Here is an 18,273-nt window from a genome sequence, read left to right on the forward strand (position 1 = left end):
CTACATAATATAGCTTGTAATATTCTTTTTTTTTTTTTACATAACTCAAGGTTTATAATATATAGACATTTACACAGAAATTTTTGGCCCTAATTCATATATAACTCATCATCTCTTAGGTGGAAATTCTCGCTTCTCTTCAGAAACCAAAGAAGATTTCTTTAAAAGGGTCAGATGGAAAGTTCTACATCATGATGTGTAAGCCAAAAGATGACCTGAGAAAGGATTGTAGACTAATGGAATTCAATTCCTTGATTAATAAGGTTTGGAGAGTTTGCTTTTATTTTATTTATTTATTTTTTAAAAAATTTTTGACTATTATAAAACCAGATTGCTTTTATTTCAGAGTTGCTATAATTACTTTCAATCTGATATAGGCATTTTAGTATACAAACAGATCACTCTTAAAAAGTAGGAATGAAATATACTGTCTTTTTCATTTTCACTTAATTTTTTTATTGAGATAAAATGTACATACATAAAACTTTACATTTAACAGTTTTTGAAGTATATCGTTCAGTGGCATTAAGTACATTCACATTGTTGTACAACCATCACCACCATCCCTCTCCAAAACTTTTTTCATCTTCCCAAATTGGAACTCTGTGTCTATTAAACAATAACTTCCCATTTCCCTTCCCCTCAGCCTCCAGCAGCCACCATTTACTTTGTCTCCATGAATTTAACCATTTGAGGTACCTCATATAAGTGCAGTATTTCTCCTTTTATGACTGGCTTAAATCACTTGGCATTATTCAAAGTTCATTCATTTTATAGCATGTGTTAGAATTTTCTCCCTCTTAAAGCCAAATAATAGTCTATTGTTTTCCATCCACATTTTATTTATCTATTTATCCAGTGATGGACATTTGGATGCTTCTGCCTTTTGACTACTGTGTTAATATATTTATCAAAAGATAAATAGGCTGGGTGCAGTGGCTCATACCTGTAATCCTAACACTTTGGGAGGCCCAGGAAAGAGGACCACTTGAGGCCAAGAGTTTGAGACCAGCCTGGCCTATATAGTGAAACCCTGTCTCTACAAAAAATAAAAAAAAAAAAAATTAGCCAGGCATGGTGGCATGTGCCTGTAGTCCCAGCTACTCAGGAGGCTGAGGCAGGAGGATCGTTTGAGCCCTGGAGTTTGAGGCTACAGTGAGCTATGATCATGCCACTGCACTCTAGCCCAGATGACAGAGCCAAGACCCTGACTCTTAAAAATAAATAAATAGATAAATAAAAGGTAATCATTAGCATTTTTTCAGTTCTATTGGTATTTGATTTCTATGTCAAAGATGATATGAGGAATCTTATTAAAGAGTTATTATAAATGTATGGTTTTATGTATTTTGAATTATTCTGTAACCAGGTATTTATAAATGCATAGCATATGTTTTTTTCCATTGGTAAAAATTGATCCATACTGTGGAAAGATGAAACTTTATTATTTTTCTACAAGTTTTTTCTCCCTTCTTCTCATTGCCTTCCCACATTTTAAAGTCATAGATCTTTAGCATAGAAAAGATGTAGCAGTAGATGAGTTTGTTTTTTAAAAAAAGAACCGTTATAGTCTGCTTGGTTTAACCAAAAGTAATTTAAAAATTAATACCACATTAAAAAGCTATTTCAAAAGCAATATGAAAAGGAGTATTATTTTTTATTTTAACATATTGTTTGGGCTGGGTGTGGTGGCTCATGCCTGTAATCCCAGCTGAGGCAGGCAGATCACTTGAGGCCAGTAGTTCGAGACCAGCCTGGCCCACATGGCAAAAACCTTTCTCTACTAAAAATACAGAAATTAGCCAGGCATGGTGGTGTACGCCTGTATTCCCAGCTACTTGGGAGGCTGAGGCATGAGAATTGGTTGAGCCTGGGAGGCGGAGGTTGCAGTGAGCCCAGATCGTGCCACTGCACTCCAGCCTGGGTGACAGAGTGAGATTCTGTCTCAACAACAACAACAACAAAAAAGTATTGTTTGTTAAAATGGTACCTTAATTCACTAACTACTGAACCATTAGTATGTTCTCTCCAAAGCTCCCTGAGTGTTTTTCTGAGTATCAGATTTACTTGAGTATCAAGTGGCCCGGCTTTAGTTTATAAATTTACATTAATCAGCTTTGTTAGTTTAATTAAAGTATTTTGTTACATTTCCCCTCAGGAACATGGTAATATAAAATAGCCTGATTGTAAAAAACTGTGTTAGTTTTGGAGGCCACGCACTGATCTTTATATGAGATTCTATGGCCATATTGTTTTCCTGGTAGTTATGGAACCTATTTCCTAGAGTAAAATGTATTTTTGGTCAGTGATTGTGCTTTTGAATTGAGCAGGTTACAATTATAGATGTGTGCTTACTTCATACAGGTCTAGAATTAAACATAATACTGTTTATTTTCACCTGATATATCAGGATCAATCAGATGAAAATGTAAGGCTTTCTTCTGCTAAGGGATAGCTTTTGAAATAAGGTTGTGATAAACTGCAAGAGAAGCAATACATTTTGAGGATGTCATAGAACTCATGTTCTTTTGTTTATGTATTTTAGAAATAATTAAAATGGGCCGGGCACGGTGGCTCATGCCTGTAATCCCAGCACTTTGGGAGGCCAAGGTGGGCGGATCACGAGGTCAGGAGATCGAGACCATCCTGGCTAACACGGTGAAACCCTGTCTCTACTAAAAATACAAAAAATTAGCTGGGTGTGATGGCAGGCGCCTATAGTCGCGGGAGGGACTCGGGAGGCTGAGGCAGGAGAATGGCAAGAACCCAGGAGGCGGAGCTTGCAGTGAGCTGAGATTGAGCCACTGCACTCCAGCTTGGGCGACAGAGCAAGACTCCATCTCAAAAAAAAAAAAAAAAAAGAAAAATTAAATAGCAGTCTCTGTGCCTAAAGACTTAATGTTTCAGTAATACTTATAAAGCAATAGAAAATAAAACAGCAGTATTTTGTCATTGTTAAATATACAACTTAAATATTTTAAATACAATATTCTTGTCACATTAATAGTGAATAATTAAAAAGAAGGACCTACCCAGGACATTTTTAATAATTTGTAAATAGATTAGAGATACTGTCCCAGTAGTTTCCTTCCCTACCGTTCAGAAGAATTATTCATGTAAACCACATAGTAAGCCCTCAACGACATTCTTTTGTTATGAAATGAACAATCTTTAAATATATTTGATATAACATTTAGAAATTTTGAGTTCTATCTTGTTTTTAAATTTATGTGTATTTTTTAACAGTGCTTAAGAAAAGATGCAGAGTCTCGTAGAAGAGAACTTCATATTCGAACATATGCAGTTATTCCACTAAATGATGAATGTGGGATTATTGAATGGGTGAACAACACTGCTGGTTTGAGACCTATTCTGACCAAACTATATAAAGAAAAGGGTACTAAAATTAATTCTTATACATATATAGTGTGTATATAATAGCTACTAAGTTATATAATATGGGTATAATTGGTACTAATATATGTTAGCATATGTTTTTTGATACAAGCTATAGTGAAATTTCTAGATTTTATATACAGAAACACTTAAGTGTTTCCCTTCCTTCCTCCCTTCCCTTCCCTTCCCCTTCCCCTTCCCTTCCCCTTCCTTCCTTCCTTCCTTCCTTCCTTCCTTCCTTCCTTCCTTCCTTCCTTCCTTCCTTCCTTCCATTTTGATTCCTTCCCTGTCTTCATCCCAACAGGATTTGAGGTAGCTTATAAAACTATATATGAATATTTGTTTTTCACAGATACTGGTTAACAATTCTGAAACTATGTATATACAGTACTAGTCTTCAGCAAATAAGTAAATATGTTGTGTATAATGAGAGCCAGTTTTCTCACTGTTGGAGAAAGGAAAGAGAGAAGGCTAGAATGAAGTCTGACGTTTTAGATTGGAATAAGAGGCTCCAACTGTCCAAACCTGGGATAATTTGAGTAACAAAATAAATAATGATTGTAAACTATTATAACCCATGGAATAAACAAATAAACATGAGTCCATACTGATATAAACAGATATTTGAGTAAATAAATAAATAGGGAAGTGGGAATAGTTCTTCCTTATGTACTAATAGAATTTCAATGAATAAATGTAGAAAGGATGATGGAAATAGCAAATCACCAATTAGCAAACACTATAGTAATAATTATTGTAGGCAGTGATTATTAATGGATGCTAAAATTAATAGGCAAATGATGAGAAACAGGTTATTTGAAGAATCTTGTAGTATCTCCCTATCAGATACTTATCAATTATAAAGGGAAAAGTATAGTAACTTTACAGTAGAGAAATATAAATATAACTGGTCCGAACTCCTTACAAATGTCAAAGTAATGAAAGACAAAAAAAGAGATTTCCCAGATTTGATGACATTAAGGAGTTGACATTTGATGACAACTAAATGTAATGTGTAATCCTGGATTGGATCCTGACCCCCAAAAAAAGTGTTCTAGTGGGACAGCTGGTGAAATTTGAATAAGGTCAGAAGTTTGGTTAATAATACTGTAACAATAAGAATTTCCTGATTTTAATAATTGTACTATTGTTACGCAAGATAGGAACATTAAGGAAAGCTGGGTGAAGAATATGTGGGAACTCTGTATCATTGATGCAACTTTTTGTAACATCTAAACTTATTTTAAAATAAGACATTTTTAAAGTTCATATGGTGTAATACATTAAAAATGAACAGATCAAGTTATCAAAGTGAAGTAGAAAATAAGTGTATGTTTTCATACATAATTTGTATGGTGTTTGCCATAACGAATTACTGCAAACTAGGTGACTTTAAACAATAGAAATTTATCATCTCATGGTTCTGGAGGCTAAAGATACAATATCAAGTTGTCATTAGGACCATGATCTCTCTGAAGGCTAATGTTCCTTACCTTTCTCTTAACCTTCTGGTGTTCTGTGGCTTCTGGATGTATTGTACCACATTGCCCTTATTGTTGGATAGCATTTTCTCTGTGTTTCTGTGTCTCTATTTTCTCACAAGAACACCAGTCACTGGATTATTGAATTAAGGGCCCACCTTAATGACTTTATCTTAACAACATTACATCTGCAAAGATCCTGTTACTGAATAAGCTCACATTCCCAGGTACCAAGAATTAGGATTTCAGCATATTTTTTTAAGAGATAAAGTTCAATTTATAACATTAAGTAATACTGATAAATTACTATATAATGGGTATTGTGCCAAGTATGTTATGTACATTATTTTATTTATTATTGTTAACACGCCTGATTATCCCTATTTTATGGACAGTGCCAAAGAACTTACATAACTTATCTAAGTTCACAGTTGCAAAACTGAAACTCAGAGACACTTGAGTCAGAGTTCAAAGAACTTGCTGTTGACTATTTTATTTATGAGCGTGAAATATTGTATATGTCTGAGTTTGGATTTGAAAATATATTTTTTCTTTGATAATTTGTGTCAGTGTAAAAAATATATGTATATATACATATATATTGATATGTACATATATATGCAAAATAAGTTCATTCATATGGGACTTAATTCTGAGTCTTGTATTCTGGAACTATTTGATTTCACAACACTGGTTTTAACTGACATTAATTTTGATTAATAAGAGGCTTCACTTGGGTAAGTACAGTGGTCCCTCCTTATCTGGAGGATTGCTTCCAGAATACCCTCACATACCAAAATTCACACATACTCAAGTCTCAGTCAGCCCTGCAGAACCTGCATGTATGAAAAGTCAGCCCTCAGTATATACTGATTTTGCATCCCATGTTTTTAATCCGTGTTTGGTTGAAAAAAATCACATGTAAGTGGACCCACACAGTTCAAACTCACGTTGTTCAAGGGTCTTCTGTATTAAGGGAAGATAATGTGGTTTATTATTTTATTATACAATCAGTAACTTTTTATGCTTAATTGAAAAATGTTCATTTATTCTTGTTTTTCAGTAACAATTTGAATAAAAGTAGATGTTTCCTGTCCAATTTTAACAAAAAAACTTTCTCCCTTTTTTCATTTGGCTGATGTGATTAATGGATATCACTCTTCCTTGCAGGAGTGTATATGACAGGAAAAGAACTTCGCCAGTGTATGCTACCAAAGTCAGCAGCTTTATCTGAAAAACTCAAAGTATTCCGAGAATTTCTCCTGCCCAGGCATCCTCCTATTTTTCATGAGTGGTTTCTGAGAACATTCCCTGATCCTACATCATGGTAAATTACCAAGAATATAATACGTTGTTTTGGTTGAATGTTTATTTTTAATATTTTAGATTTATATTTGCCTCATATGGTATATGATATTTCATAGGCATTGTGTTTCTTGTAGGTACAGTAGTAGATCAGCATACTGCCGTTCCACTGCTGTAATGTCAATGGTTGGTTATATTCTGGGGCTTGGAGACCGTCATGGTGAAAATATTCTCTTTGATTCTTTGACTGGTGAATGCGTACATGTAGATTTCAACTGTCTTTTCAATAAGGTATGTGATGTGAGTTACTCTTACTAATTGTATGTTTTCTCCCAATTTCCTTTTCTCAACAACTGTTCTTCCTTGACATACCTGTTAGTAGCAGTTATACTCACAGTTGAGTTATATTGAGAATTTTTTGACTAGTTTTCATCAGTGGATCATGTAGTAATGCGTATTAGGATGGAGAGAACTTAGAAGAGTGATACTGTAAAGCTAGTACTGAATTTGAAGTCCAAGAGCATAGGTTTAGGTTCTGACTCAATTAGTTATTAGTTATGTGAATATGGGCAGATCAGTTCATTTTACTGAGACTCAGTTTTAGAGAGACAGAGTAGTTTAATATGATAGTTTCCAATTCTAGCAACATATCAGAATTATCCAAGAATTTAAAAAAAAATTATAGATACCCAGGAGATTCAGATTCTGTACGTCCAGAGTGGGGCCTGGGAATAAATTGAGGCAATTGGACCCATCTTTAAAGCCCCCTACAATTTTCCAATATTATAATCCTGCAGGGCAGGCTAGTAGGTTAGCACACTATTTTCTTCACCTCCATCATCTACAGGTTGCCTTGTGCTGTCACAAGAAACCAAGAAAGATCATAGATCCAACTGAGAACAAATCAGAGATAAAATACTGGCCTGGGTTAAACCATACAAGAGAGGAATTTAGGGTAACTGATTGGAGAAATGAAAGGTCGCTAGAAAAGGCAGATTAGAGGACAGCAGAAAATGAACAACTGGACTTCATTATATGACATGTTTTATTTCCTTTATGAGGGGATGTGAGCATCTGACCCTTGGCTGCTTCTCTTGTTTTAAGATGAAAGTGTTAAAGAAAAGTAGAAATATATGAGAATATTTGTATTTCATATTATTCAAGAAAGACATTAAAGAAGTTAATATGAGACTAAATATTGAATGCATAAAATTTCTCTGTAATACTGTTTATTCACTGTACTAAACTCAGTGAAAGGTAAGTCCACTTATCTCCTAGATCTTATCCAAGATCAAGTATGGTTTCAGTTCCGTAAAAGAAAAGGCAGAGCTACACGGCTCCTTCATGTTACAAACCTCTAATGTAATTACAACATAAATATTTTGAGGGTATTTTCGCTCTTTGCTAAAAGAATCTGGACATTAAGTTCTTTGAGTAAAGATTTTTAAATTCTAACATTGTAGTTTGTAACAAAATGTATTGTTTCTAAGGGAGAAACCTTTGAAGTTCCAGAAATTGTACCATTTCGCCTGACTCATAATATGGTTAATGGAATGGGTCCTATGGGAACAGAGGGTCTTTTTCGAAGAGCATGTGAAGTTACAATGAGGCTGATGCGTGATCAGCGAGAGCCTTTAATGAGGTAACCACCTATACTTTGTAAATAATTTGACAGTAACCTTGAATATAATTATTGGCCCCTACGTATGTTTTTATATAGAAACCAGTTTGCACTGACTGAAATAGTTTTTTTAAATAATAGCTTTATGCAGATATAATTTACATACCATAAATTCACCCCTTTAAAAGTACATAATTCAGTGGTTTTTAGTATATTCACAAGATTGTGCATCCATTACCACTATCTAATTTTAAGACATTTTCATCAGCCCAAAAAGAAATTCCGTAGGCATTAGCAGTCACTCCTGATCCCTTCCCCCTCCCACCCCTGCTATCTACTTGTAACCACTCATTTATAATATTTTCTGTCTGTATGGATTTACCTATTCAGGACATTTCATATAAATGGAATCATCTAATATGTGGCCTTTTGTGTTTGTCTTCTTTCACTTAATGTAATATTTTCAGTGTTCATCCTGTATCAGTACTTCATCGTTTTTTATTGCCAAATAGTATCCTGTTATATGGCTATATTACATTTTCTTTTTCTGTTCATCAGTTAAGAGACATTTGGATTGTTTCCACCTTTTGTGTATTATAAATAGTGTGGCTGTGAACATTGTGCACAAGTTTTATGTGGACATATGTTTTCAGTTCTCTTGTGTATACCTGGGAGTGGAATTGCTGGGTCATATGTTAAATGCTATACTTAACATTTTGAAGAACTCTCAAATCATTTTCCAAAGCAGTTGTAACACTTTATAATCCCACTAGTAATGTATGTTGGTTTCAACTTCTCTGCATCTTTTCTATCTTTAGATAACATCTTAATCTATCCTGGTTATTGTCTGCCTTTTTTATTTTAGCTATTCTACGGATGTGAAGTTGTATCTCATTGTGGTTTTAATTTGCACTTCCCTAATGACCAGTGATGGTGAGCATCTTTTCATGTGCTTATTGGCCATCTGTAGATCATCTTTGGACAAATGTCTATTGAAATCCTTTGCCCACTTTTAAATTGTTTTTTTTTATTCTTTTTTTTTTTTTTCCTTTGAGACAGGGTTTCGCTCTGTCACCCAGTCTGGAGTGCAGTGGCGTGATCTTGGCTCACTGCAACATCTGCCTCCTGGGTTCAAACGATTCTCGTGCCTCAGCTTCCTAAGTAGCTGGGACAGCATGTGTGCATGAGCCACCATGTCTGGCTAATTCTTGCATTTTTAGTAGAGATTGGGTTTTACCATGTTGGCCAGGCTGGTCTTGAACTCCTGACCTCAAGTGATCCTCCCACCTTGGCCTCCCAAAGTGCTGGGATTATAGGCATGAGCCACCATGCCTGGCCTATTGTTGAGTTGCAAGAGTTTGTTTGTTTGAGACAGAGTTGCCCAGGCTGGAGTGCGGTAACGTGATCTCCACTCACTGCAACCTCTGCTTCCTGGGTTCAAGCGATTTCCCTGCCTCAGCCTCCCCAGCAGAGAAGGGGTTTTGCCATGTTGCCCAGACTGGTCTCGAACTCGTAAGCTCAAGCCATCCACCTGCCTCAGCCTCCCAAAGTGCTGGGATTACAGGCATGAGCCACTCTGCCCAGCCAAGTTGCAAGAGTTCTTTACACATTTTGGATACAAGACCTTTTAAGATATGATTTTCAAATATTTTCTTCCATCTGTGGGTTGTCTCTTCACTTTCTTTGATGATGGCCTTTGAAACATAAAAGTTTTAAATTTTGATGCAGTCTAATTTGTTTTTTTTTCTTCTGGTTATTTTTGGTGTTTCTGGTGTCATATCTAAGAAACTATTCCCTAATCCAAAGTCATGAAGATTTACACCTATGTGTTCTTCTAAGCATTTTTGACTTTTAGCTCTGCTATTTAAATCTTTTATCTGTCTTCAGTTATTTTGTATATATGGTATAAGGTAGGGGTCCACATTCATTTTTTTGCATGTGCATATCCATTAGTCGTAGCACCATTTTTTGAAAAGAATATTTTCCCCCTCGTTTAATTGTCTTGGCTTTCTTGTTGAAATGGTCAATTGATTTTCAGCAATATTCTATTGATCTATATGCCTAACCTTACGCTAACAACACAGTGTTTTGATTATTGTACCTTTGTAGTAAATTTTGAAATCAGAAAGTGTGAGTGCTCCAACTTTGCTTTTCTTCCCCCAAGATCATTTAGCTATTATGGGTCCCTTGTATTTCCATATTAATTTTAAAATCAGCTTGGATTTTGATAGGAAGGACATTAAATTTGTAAATCAATTAGGGAGTATTGCTGTCTTAACAATTTGGGAGTATTGCTGTCTTAACCATATTAAGTCTTCTGATCGATGAAGATGGAATGTTTTTCCATTTATTTGAATTTTATTTTTTTCATCAATGTTTTGTGGTTTTTAGGGTCAAGTCTTATGTTTAACTTTTAAAAATTGTATTCCTAAGTATTTTATTCCTTTTGATTTTATTCTAAATGGAATTTTTCTTAATTTCATTTTTGGATTGTTCATTGCTACTGTATAGATATATAATTGATATTTATATATGATATTGTATCTTACAATCTGCTGAATTCATGTATTAGTTCTAATAATTATTTTTGTGGCTTCCTTAAGATTTTCTCTCCACAACAACATGTCACCTGCGATATAGTTTTTCTTCTTCCTTTCTAATATCAATGCCTTTTATTTCTTTTTCTTGCCTACTTGCCCTGACTAAATCAATGTCGACTAGACATGCTAAAAGTGGACATCCTTGTCTTGTTCCTGATCTTAGGGGTAGAGCAGTCAGTCTTTGACCTTTAAGTATGATGTTAGCTGTGGGAAACAGATTGTTTGAAAGGACTTTTAAAGCTTATTTATTCACCTTCATTATTTAAAAGCTGTCTATCAGACATTATGGTGGAATACTGGTTAGTTAGACATATGCAAAAGCAAATTCTCTGAAATGGGAAGTATATCATCATGTGGAACAGTTACCAACAGCCCCTGTGTTAGTCTGGGTCAGTAAAGAAATAATTTCTGGAGGAAGTAGTTGAGACCTTAAAAGTAAATAAAGTTGACCATGCAAGGGAGAAGAGAGTGTTCTGAGTGATAAAAATATCAAGGCAAGTGAAGTCATGGCCTGCCTGAGAAATACAGTATGTATTCCAGAGGGTATATTTCCAGGAGGTGGTGCTAAGAGGTGATGCTGGACAGGTAAGCAGGGGCTAGATTATGAAGGTCTCACATGGGGCCTGTTATTACATTATAACTTTGCCTGCAGAGCAACCAGAAGTCATTGAGGATTTTAAGAAGGAATAAAAAGGGGGCAAGGGGTGTCACGGCAGTAGAGACGGAGATAACCGAAGAGATTCCGAAGAGATTTAGGAGGTGTAATTGCATGTTAGAGGAAGACGGGGCAAGGATGATTCCTAGATTTTTGTCTGGGGCAAATGGGTGGATGACGATGTGGGGAATACAGGAGAAATAGTTGGGAAAAGGTAATTAATTTTATTTTAGAGATACTGAGTTTGAGGTGCTTAGAACATATCCAACTGGGTATTTCCCATAGGTAATTGGATTTGATGTTTAGAGTGCAGAAAAAAGGTCTGGGCTAAGTCTATATGGTAGCTATAGATGTTATATTGTTATCGAAGACATGGTAAGGGATAAAATTCCTTCATTCAACATATAGTCATTTACCAGTTCACAGTATACACTTAAGAGATGGCACATAGAACTCATCTTACTCTATTCTCCAAAACACCTCTGACTCCCCTCTATCTTGCCTTTTTTCCTGCCTTCCCTTCTCTTACCCTACCCTCACACCAAAACAGAAATTTCACATAACTTAATGAAGAGGTAGTAATGTGTATTATGAGAGTATTACCATTAGCTTCTCATCCTTCACTTACATATTGATGTTAGCAAGATTTCTTCCTGCAAAGATAATATCGTACCATATTATTTGTTTCAATTTTAGTGTCCTAAAGACTTTTCTACATGATCCTCTTGTGGAGTGGAGTAAACCAGTGAAAGGGCATTCCAAAGCACCACTGAATGAAACTGGAGAAGTTGTCAATGAAAAGGTTAGTAGAAGGTATAGCTTGATATGGGCTGTAGTCCTCATCTCTACAAATGAACTTGATATGCAGCTATAGTTCTCATCTCTATGCATGAGAACTGCTTGGAAATACTGTTAATGACTATTGATTACTCTGAAATCTAGTTCTCTAGTATCACAATGCCATAAGTTTTCTTTATTGTCAGTAATGTTAACAGTATTCACATTTGTATAATAAAAGTTCATGGCACACTTGTTTAACCATAGACAATTCAGTTATGAGATACAGTAGGAAAAACTAAAGTACAAATTGCCTGAACTTACAGAACAATAGGTCTGAGCTTTAATATCGTAATACCAGTATGTCACAAGCTATGTTAACAAATGCAGCAATTCACTTCTTACTTAGTTGAAGCTACAAAGTTTGCAGATAGTTTTTTTGTTGTTGTGGTGGTGGTTGTTGTTGTTGTTTTTGAGACAGAGTCTCACTCTGTCATCCAGGCTGGAGTACAGTGGCACGATCTTGGCTCACTGCAACCTCTGCCTCCTGGGTTCAAGCAGTTCTCCTGCCTTAGCCTCCCAAGTAGCTGGGATTATAAGCGTGCACCACCACAGCCAGCTAATTATTATATTTTTAGTAGAGATGGGTTTCACCATGTTGGCCAGGCTGGTCCTGAACCCCTGGCCTCATGTGATCCAGCCACCTCAGCATCCCAAAATGCAAGGATTATAGGCATAAGCCACTGTGCCTAGCTCAGATAGTTGTTTTTAATAAGATAGAATAGATTAAGGATTCGTTTTTTTTTGAGGGGGGGCACTCTTACATCTTTAACTTGTACAGGTTTACAAAATACAATGAATTATACCAACTATGCGCTAATAAAGATTAAAAATTTACATTCCAGTTAACTACCTTAAGAGTTTAAGTCCACTTTCATCCTACTGATACAGCTTGAGGAAGGCTAGACCTGTACGCCCCCATCCTTCATGTCATCCTTAACCCTTTCTCTTGAGAAAGGAGGTTTAGCTGCTTCTTTAGCTCTTCAATTTCTTTTTCTTGCTCTATTATCTTCATCTGTAGGATGAGATTAATATTTCCAGAATTTTGGAAAAGTTCACTCTGTAGCAGTTGAAGAGCAGATGGTCTCTGGGACATGTTCCTTTTCGTTAAGTGATAGATATACTTGGCTTGTACTGGATACCTTTTACTGAGGGATTCCAGTATCTGACCAGTTCTTGAACCTGTTAAAACTTCTGCTTGCTCCATTTCTGTTCTAAACAGCTGAAAGAGCTCTAGCAGGATCACACTGAAGCTACATACATATCTAACTGGACAAAGCCAGCCCCGGTCTCTACAGTTTTTTTTTTTTTTTTTTTTAATTAGCCGGGCTCAGTGGCACACTCCTGTAGTCCCAGCTACTTGGGAGGCTGAGGTGGGAGGGTCACTTGACCCCAGGAGTTGGAGGCTGCTGTGAGCTATGATGACACCACTGCACTCCAGCCTGGGCAACAGAGTGAGACCCTTGGCATCATACTCAGATCCTTCCAGCTGTTGGGATGAAGCATACAGACAAGTGCCCACTCTGGATATAGGTGTTGGTGTTCTCAGAAGTTTCTATGGGTCCAGTCTGTGTTCTTTTGTAAGATATCTGGACAAGCCAGACCAGAGTCTCCTATTTTTACTTGCTTATCAGGGCCATAAAGAAAAATATTTCTAGGCTTCAGATCTCTGTTTACAATTCCCATGTTATGTATGTAAAACACACCTTCCACTAAATCTTGAAAATTTTTTGTTGCAACACTGGCCATAAGGACAGGCAAACTTGTCCACACACTCTTGGCCCTGTTTGTTTCTCTCGGCTAGCAAGTCCCACAGCTGGAGCTTGCACACCTGCATCTGGATGTGCAGCATCAGGTGGTACTGCACCTCTATCACCAACAAGTTGAAGTTTTCTTCGGAAGATTCCTCAGTGGATGTGAAATTCTCCTCTAGGAGGGAATTACACCTGAGCAGCAGGGGCTGTTTCACAATTGACCAGGTAGACAAACCAGCCAGGCCATTTTCCTGGAGCTCCAGGGATGATTCAAATTCACTGGTGTCTCTTAAGACGGAATTGATGGTGTAGTTCACAGCTTGTTATTCTGAGTGTCAGATTCTGCAAAGGGTTTTTCTTTTCTGAGGTGAGCTCAGTGAAGATAATGGATGAGCTGCTACTTTCACCATTTTTAACACTGTATTGGTATCTGTCCTCTGCTTGGTCGGAGAACACTTCCAGAAATGGCAACTGAATGGAAGCTCTGTCTGCTTGTGGTTGGACCACTTGAACATGTTCTGTCCACACAGTGTGATAACGAATGATATTAGGGTGCTGAAGACCTGCCAGCACCTTCATTCTCTGTAGTTCCTTCATGCAATGTGTTTGAGTTGCACCCTTAATCAGGACTTTTTAAATTGCATAATACTGACCATCTAATTTATTCTTGACCTTGTATACTCTTCCATATCCACCTTTTCCTAAGATGGCAAGTTCTTCAAATTCATTTAAGTAACGTGAAGTTTGTGCTTCAAAGGCTACTTCCCTTGATCTGATTTTCTGGATATGAGAAATAGCCTTACAAGGATCCTGATGAGCTCTCTCTTTAGTGGACCTCATTAAGTGAGTAATAGCTCTGTGGTGATGTAGTCTCAATGAGCTAAACTCGTCACAAGTGAAAGAAGACAGCAGCCCCATTTTGATAAAGGTCTGGCAAAGTAACTTAAACACCTGTCTTGAATGAACTGGGTTTGGTTCATGCACATGGCTCAAGTGCTTCACCAAAGAAATAAGCAGGAGCTGGTTTGCAACTGCAACAGGGAAAGTTGGCTTTTGTAGGGGTTCTTTTAATACCTGGAGTTCTGCTGGAATATAAGTCATATTTGGAGTCCAGGCTGTTGGCGGAAAAGTCGATGGCAGATGGCACAGCAACAGTCCCCACCCCGTGGCCCTCCTCTTTGTGCTCATGGGCTGCACCCCAGCCCACCAGCCCACCAGCCCACCCAGCACCGCCTCTGAGAATTCTTCTAATAACGTTATTCTTCCTTTTGCATTCAGATATGCTTAAGAAATTGTACAGTTCCAAGTAGCTCACTTAGAACACCCATTTGCATGTACTAACATAATGTAAATATTAGGCAGTACAGCATTGTTATTCGAATATTCATTCAAATGTTTAAGTCCTAAACACTTCCAAAGCAGATTTAAAAAATTATTTTTCTAGAATTGTAATGTGTAAATAATTCTCTGGTATTTCACGTAGTCCAGAAACATGTCCAAGCAGTTGATGTTGAATCAATCTTGCGAGGCTCAAAATCAGTATCACAAGTTGACTGTATTTGTTTAATTTCTTCTTTTCCTGTATTTGCTCTTACAAAAGGGGTATTGGTCAGTAAAATGGCATTAACATTTATTAAATGTCAAAATATAAAGAAAGGTAGTAATTCCAAATTATTAACATCTGTTTTTGGTTTTACGTTTCTTCTTTTTAGGCCAAGACCCATGTTCTTGACATTGAGCAGCGACTACAAGGTGTAATCAAGACTCGAAATAGAGTAACAGGACTGCCATTATCTATTGAAGGACATGTGCATTACCTTATACAAGAAGCTACTGATGAAAACTTACTATGCCAGATGTATCTTGGTTGGACCCCATATATGTGAAATGAAATTATGTAAAAGAATATGTTAATAATCTAAAAGTAATGCATTTGGTATGAATCTGTGGTTGTATCTGTTCAATTCTAAAGTACAACATAAATTTACGTTCTCAGAGCAACTGTTATTTCTCTCTGATCATTAATTATATGTAAAATAATATACATTCCGTTATTAAGAAATAAACTGCTTTCTTAATACATACTGTGCATTATAATTGGAGAAATAGAATATCATGTGTTCTTATGGTCAAAAACTGTATTTGCAAGAAACAAGCAAGCCTAATTTCATTTTACAACTTCTATTGATTTCCTTTTAAAAGTCCTAGCTATTGTAAGGATTCACTCGAAGAACAAAATTATATGGAATAACTACTGTGGGCAAGGCATTGTGCCAGACTTGTGCATACAGCTACCCTCTCCTGCCCTCAAGGAAGTGACAGTCTAGTAAAAGAGATATATAAATATAAATAGCATATCATTAAGTTCACTTAATAAAACTTTGTTTTAAAGTGTGATAGAGAAAAAATATAAGCCAAGAAGCGTGAATGTGAAAACGAAATAAACATTCTGTAATTTGTGTGATGTTGCCATACTGCAGTCCCAGAATGCAGAATCCAGTGGTCATGAAAGACAGCGATACTTAACATTTCCTGAGATCATAAAATCCAAAAAGTATTAAATGTTTAAGGTTTTTCTGTAAGTCTTCGTCCAGAAGACTTAAATACAAAGTAACGAGGTTACTACATTCAAATAAGTGGAAAACTCTTACACTTAAAACTGATAATTTCACTTTAAGTTGATAGAACTCTCCTTTGCTGTCCGGTTGAAAGTGTGATGGGGAAAAATATGATAAACCCGGACGCATGAATGTCAAAACTAAACATTAAATGATTTCGTATCCAACGTCTTACGTTAACAGTTGCGGGGGGCGCGTACATGGAAAAATTTTTTGAACAATTTGGAAAAGAACGTTTTTAAACGTATGTATTAAGAAACGTAAGTTTAAATTCCTCAGAGAAAAAAAATTGTTGGCAAAACAACACACTAAGCCAAATCACCAGATCTTTCGAAATCTGAAAAATACTGAGATTAGCAACCCTAGGAGACAAGCAGAACAAAAATCAGTGTTCGATACCCTTCCCACACCTTCGTGCGGTTTTCATGCCACTTCCAAATCCACTTAGAAAGCACAGCTCTATCCTGGGGCATTTTCACCCCTAAGTTGAAGCACGCCGGCAAACCTCCGCAGATCCCCTGACCGCCACTGGACAGTACCGCGGCCCCGGCCGCGCGAGGCACGGCGGGCTAAGCCCCGCCCCTGGGACGGCCTCGGATCCTGCCGCTCTAGGCCCGGCGGGCGCTCTCTATGGTCGGCCGGGCGGTGTGTTGTCATCCGCGGAGCGACGGCCGGAGGCGGCGGCGGAGCCCCGGCGGGGCGTTTGGTTTCGGTTTGGCTCTGACTGGGATTAGTGTTGACGGTCGAAATGGGAGTCCCCAAGTTTTACCGATGGATCTCAGAGCGGTATCCCTGTCTCAGCGAAGTGGTGAAAGAGCATCAGGTGGGTGAGCGAGGGGCAACGGCTCAGAAGGCCGAGGACCCGGGGCTCCGCGGCCCTCTCCACCTTAGAGCTGGGGCTTTCGAGCCACCTCTTTCCCCTCGTCGTCTGGACGATTAGTGGCATTAGGGAGGGGGACGGAAGGTTTGAGGACGCCCGGATGAGTCGAAAGGGGCCAAGGACGCAGGTTGCCTGTGTGTGGACAGAGCCGCTGGGTTCCCGGCCGCTCTGACAGCTCCTGCTTCTGCTGGTCCTTCCGCGACTCCGAAATGAAGTCCTGGGAAAGAACGCTTTTACTGTTCTCCGGTTTCCTCTTGGGGAGCTGCAAGTTGCCTTTTTCCTTACAGAGGCTGCGAAGCTGGAGTGGGTGTCCTCATAGGTTCACCCATCCCACCCAGAGCGGCAGACCCACGTACAAACAATAACAGCCGCCTCCGCACGCAGTCACCTTGTTTACTTTCCCTGATCTAGAGCGCGGCCCACCCGGCCCCCGGCGCCTTGACTTTCCGACGTGGCTGATGGTCCATGTTGATGATGCCTTTTGTTACTTTCTGTTATTTCAAAAGCAGCACCAATCCCCTGTTGCCAAAACAAAAAACTCTTGGGCGGGCTGGGGAGTGGGGCGTAGGACCTTTTATTTGGAGGCCTCACTGTGTGACAGAGGCGGGTGGGAAACGAATTGATAGAACATTAATACTACTAATAATAGTTGGCATGTACTGACCCCAGGACAACGTTAATGTGTAGATTCCAAAAACGTAGTTTATATATTGGAACTGTGGAAAGAGAGGAGAAAGCAGTCGTCTATTAGGTAAACTAGACTTTGGGTGATACTTTGGTGTTTGTCACATTTAATGAATTTGATCTCTTGTCTGATGTTTTACAGAAAAACAAAAAGTTTGAAATTTGTGTAGCTGATTGAATCAGTCGTGATTGGTAGTATTGTAAATAGCCTATTAAATTATGGTTTAATCGGTATTTACGAACATGAAGGTAGTTTACTTCTGGAAAGGAGTTTCTGTTGCTGGATTCCAATCAGATTTGGTAGATGAGAAATAGACTACGAAAACTTCCCAAGGTTAGCTTATCTTGAATTTATTTGAAACATAGATTGAGTTAGGTTTAGAGAGGTATTTTTTCCCCCGGGGAGGGCTAAAAAGGAAACTAGTACATTGCAGAAATGGAG

General features: G+C 37.7%; 3 protein-coding genes across 5 annotated transcripts in view; 2 read left to right on the plus strand and 1 right to left on the minus strand.

Moving 5' to 3' along the window:
- The window catches only part of ATR (ATR serine/threonine kinase), a 135,425-nt gene extending 119,694 nt beyond the window's left edge, over positions 1-15,731 (plus strand). Inside the window, exons 41-47 of the mRNA XM_032144158.2 lie at positions 120-263; positions 3,247-3,397; positions 6,048-6,204; positions 6,320-6,473; positions 7,673-7,824; positions 11,755-11,860; positions 15,362-15,731. Coding sequence (XP_032000049.1) covers positions 120-263; positions 3,247-3,397; positions 6,048-6,204; positions 6,320-6,473; positions 7,673-7,824; positions 11,755-11,860; positions 15,362-15,535 — 1,038 coding nt within the window. The 3' untranslated portion in view covers positions 15,536-15,731. The remainder of the gene's footprint in view (positions 1-119; positions 264-3,246; positions 3,398-6,047; positions 6,205-6,319; positions 6,474-7,672; positions 7,825-11,754; positions 11,861-15,361) is intronic.
- Positions 13,185-15,019, minus strand: LOC116462056 (eukaryotic translation initiation factor 2-alpha kinase 1). Its single transcript, XM_032754078.2, is given in 7 exon segments — positions 13,185-13,446; positions 13,449-13,642; positions 13,644-13,968; positions 13,971-14,015; positions 14,018-14,745; positions 14,747-14,932; positions 15,015-15,019. Coding segments are annotated over 7 exon segments (1,704 nt in total). The 3' UTR covers positions 13,185-13,225.
- A 1,191-nt stretch (positions 15,732-16,922) lies between the features above and the next one.
- The window catches only part of XRN1 (5'-3' exoribonuclease 1), a 137,933-nt gene continuing 136,582 nt past the window's right edge, over positions 16,923-18,273 (plus strand). For 2 of the 3 annotated variants that reach the window (XR_004246223.2, XM_032144162.2), the window contains exon 1: positions 16,938-17,090. Coding sequence is in view for 2 of the 3 variants with exons in the window: in XM_032144162.2 (XP_032000053.1) it covers positions 17,016-17,090 (75 nt within the window). In the remaining variant the exon portion in view is untranslated. Of the gene's footprint in view, positions 17,091-18,273 lie in introns of all 3 variants that reach the window. The other variant, XM_032144161.2, reaches the window with a different exon arrangement.

This window comes from Hylobates moloch, unplaced genomic scaffold (genome assembly GCF_009828535.3).
Source record: "Hylobates moloch isolate HMO894 unplaced genomic scaffold, HMol_V3 SCAFFOLD_22, whole genome shotgun sequence".
NCBI classification, from domain to species: domain Eukaryota; kingdom Metazoa; phylum Chordata; class Mammalia; order Primates; family Hylobatidae; genus Hylobates; species Hylobates moloch.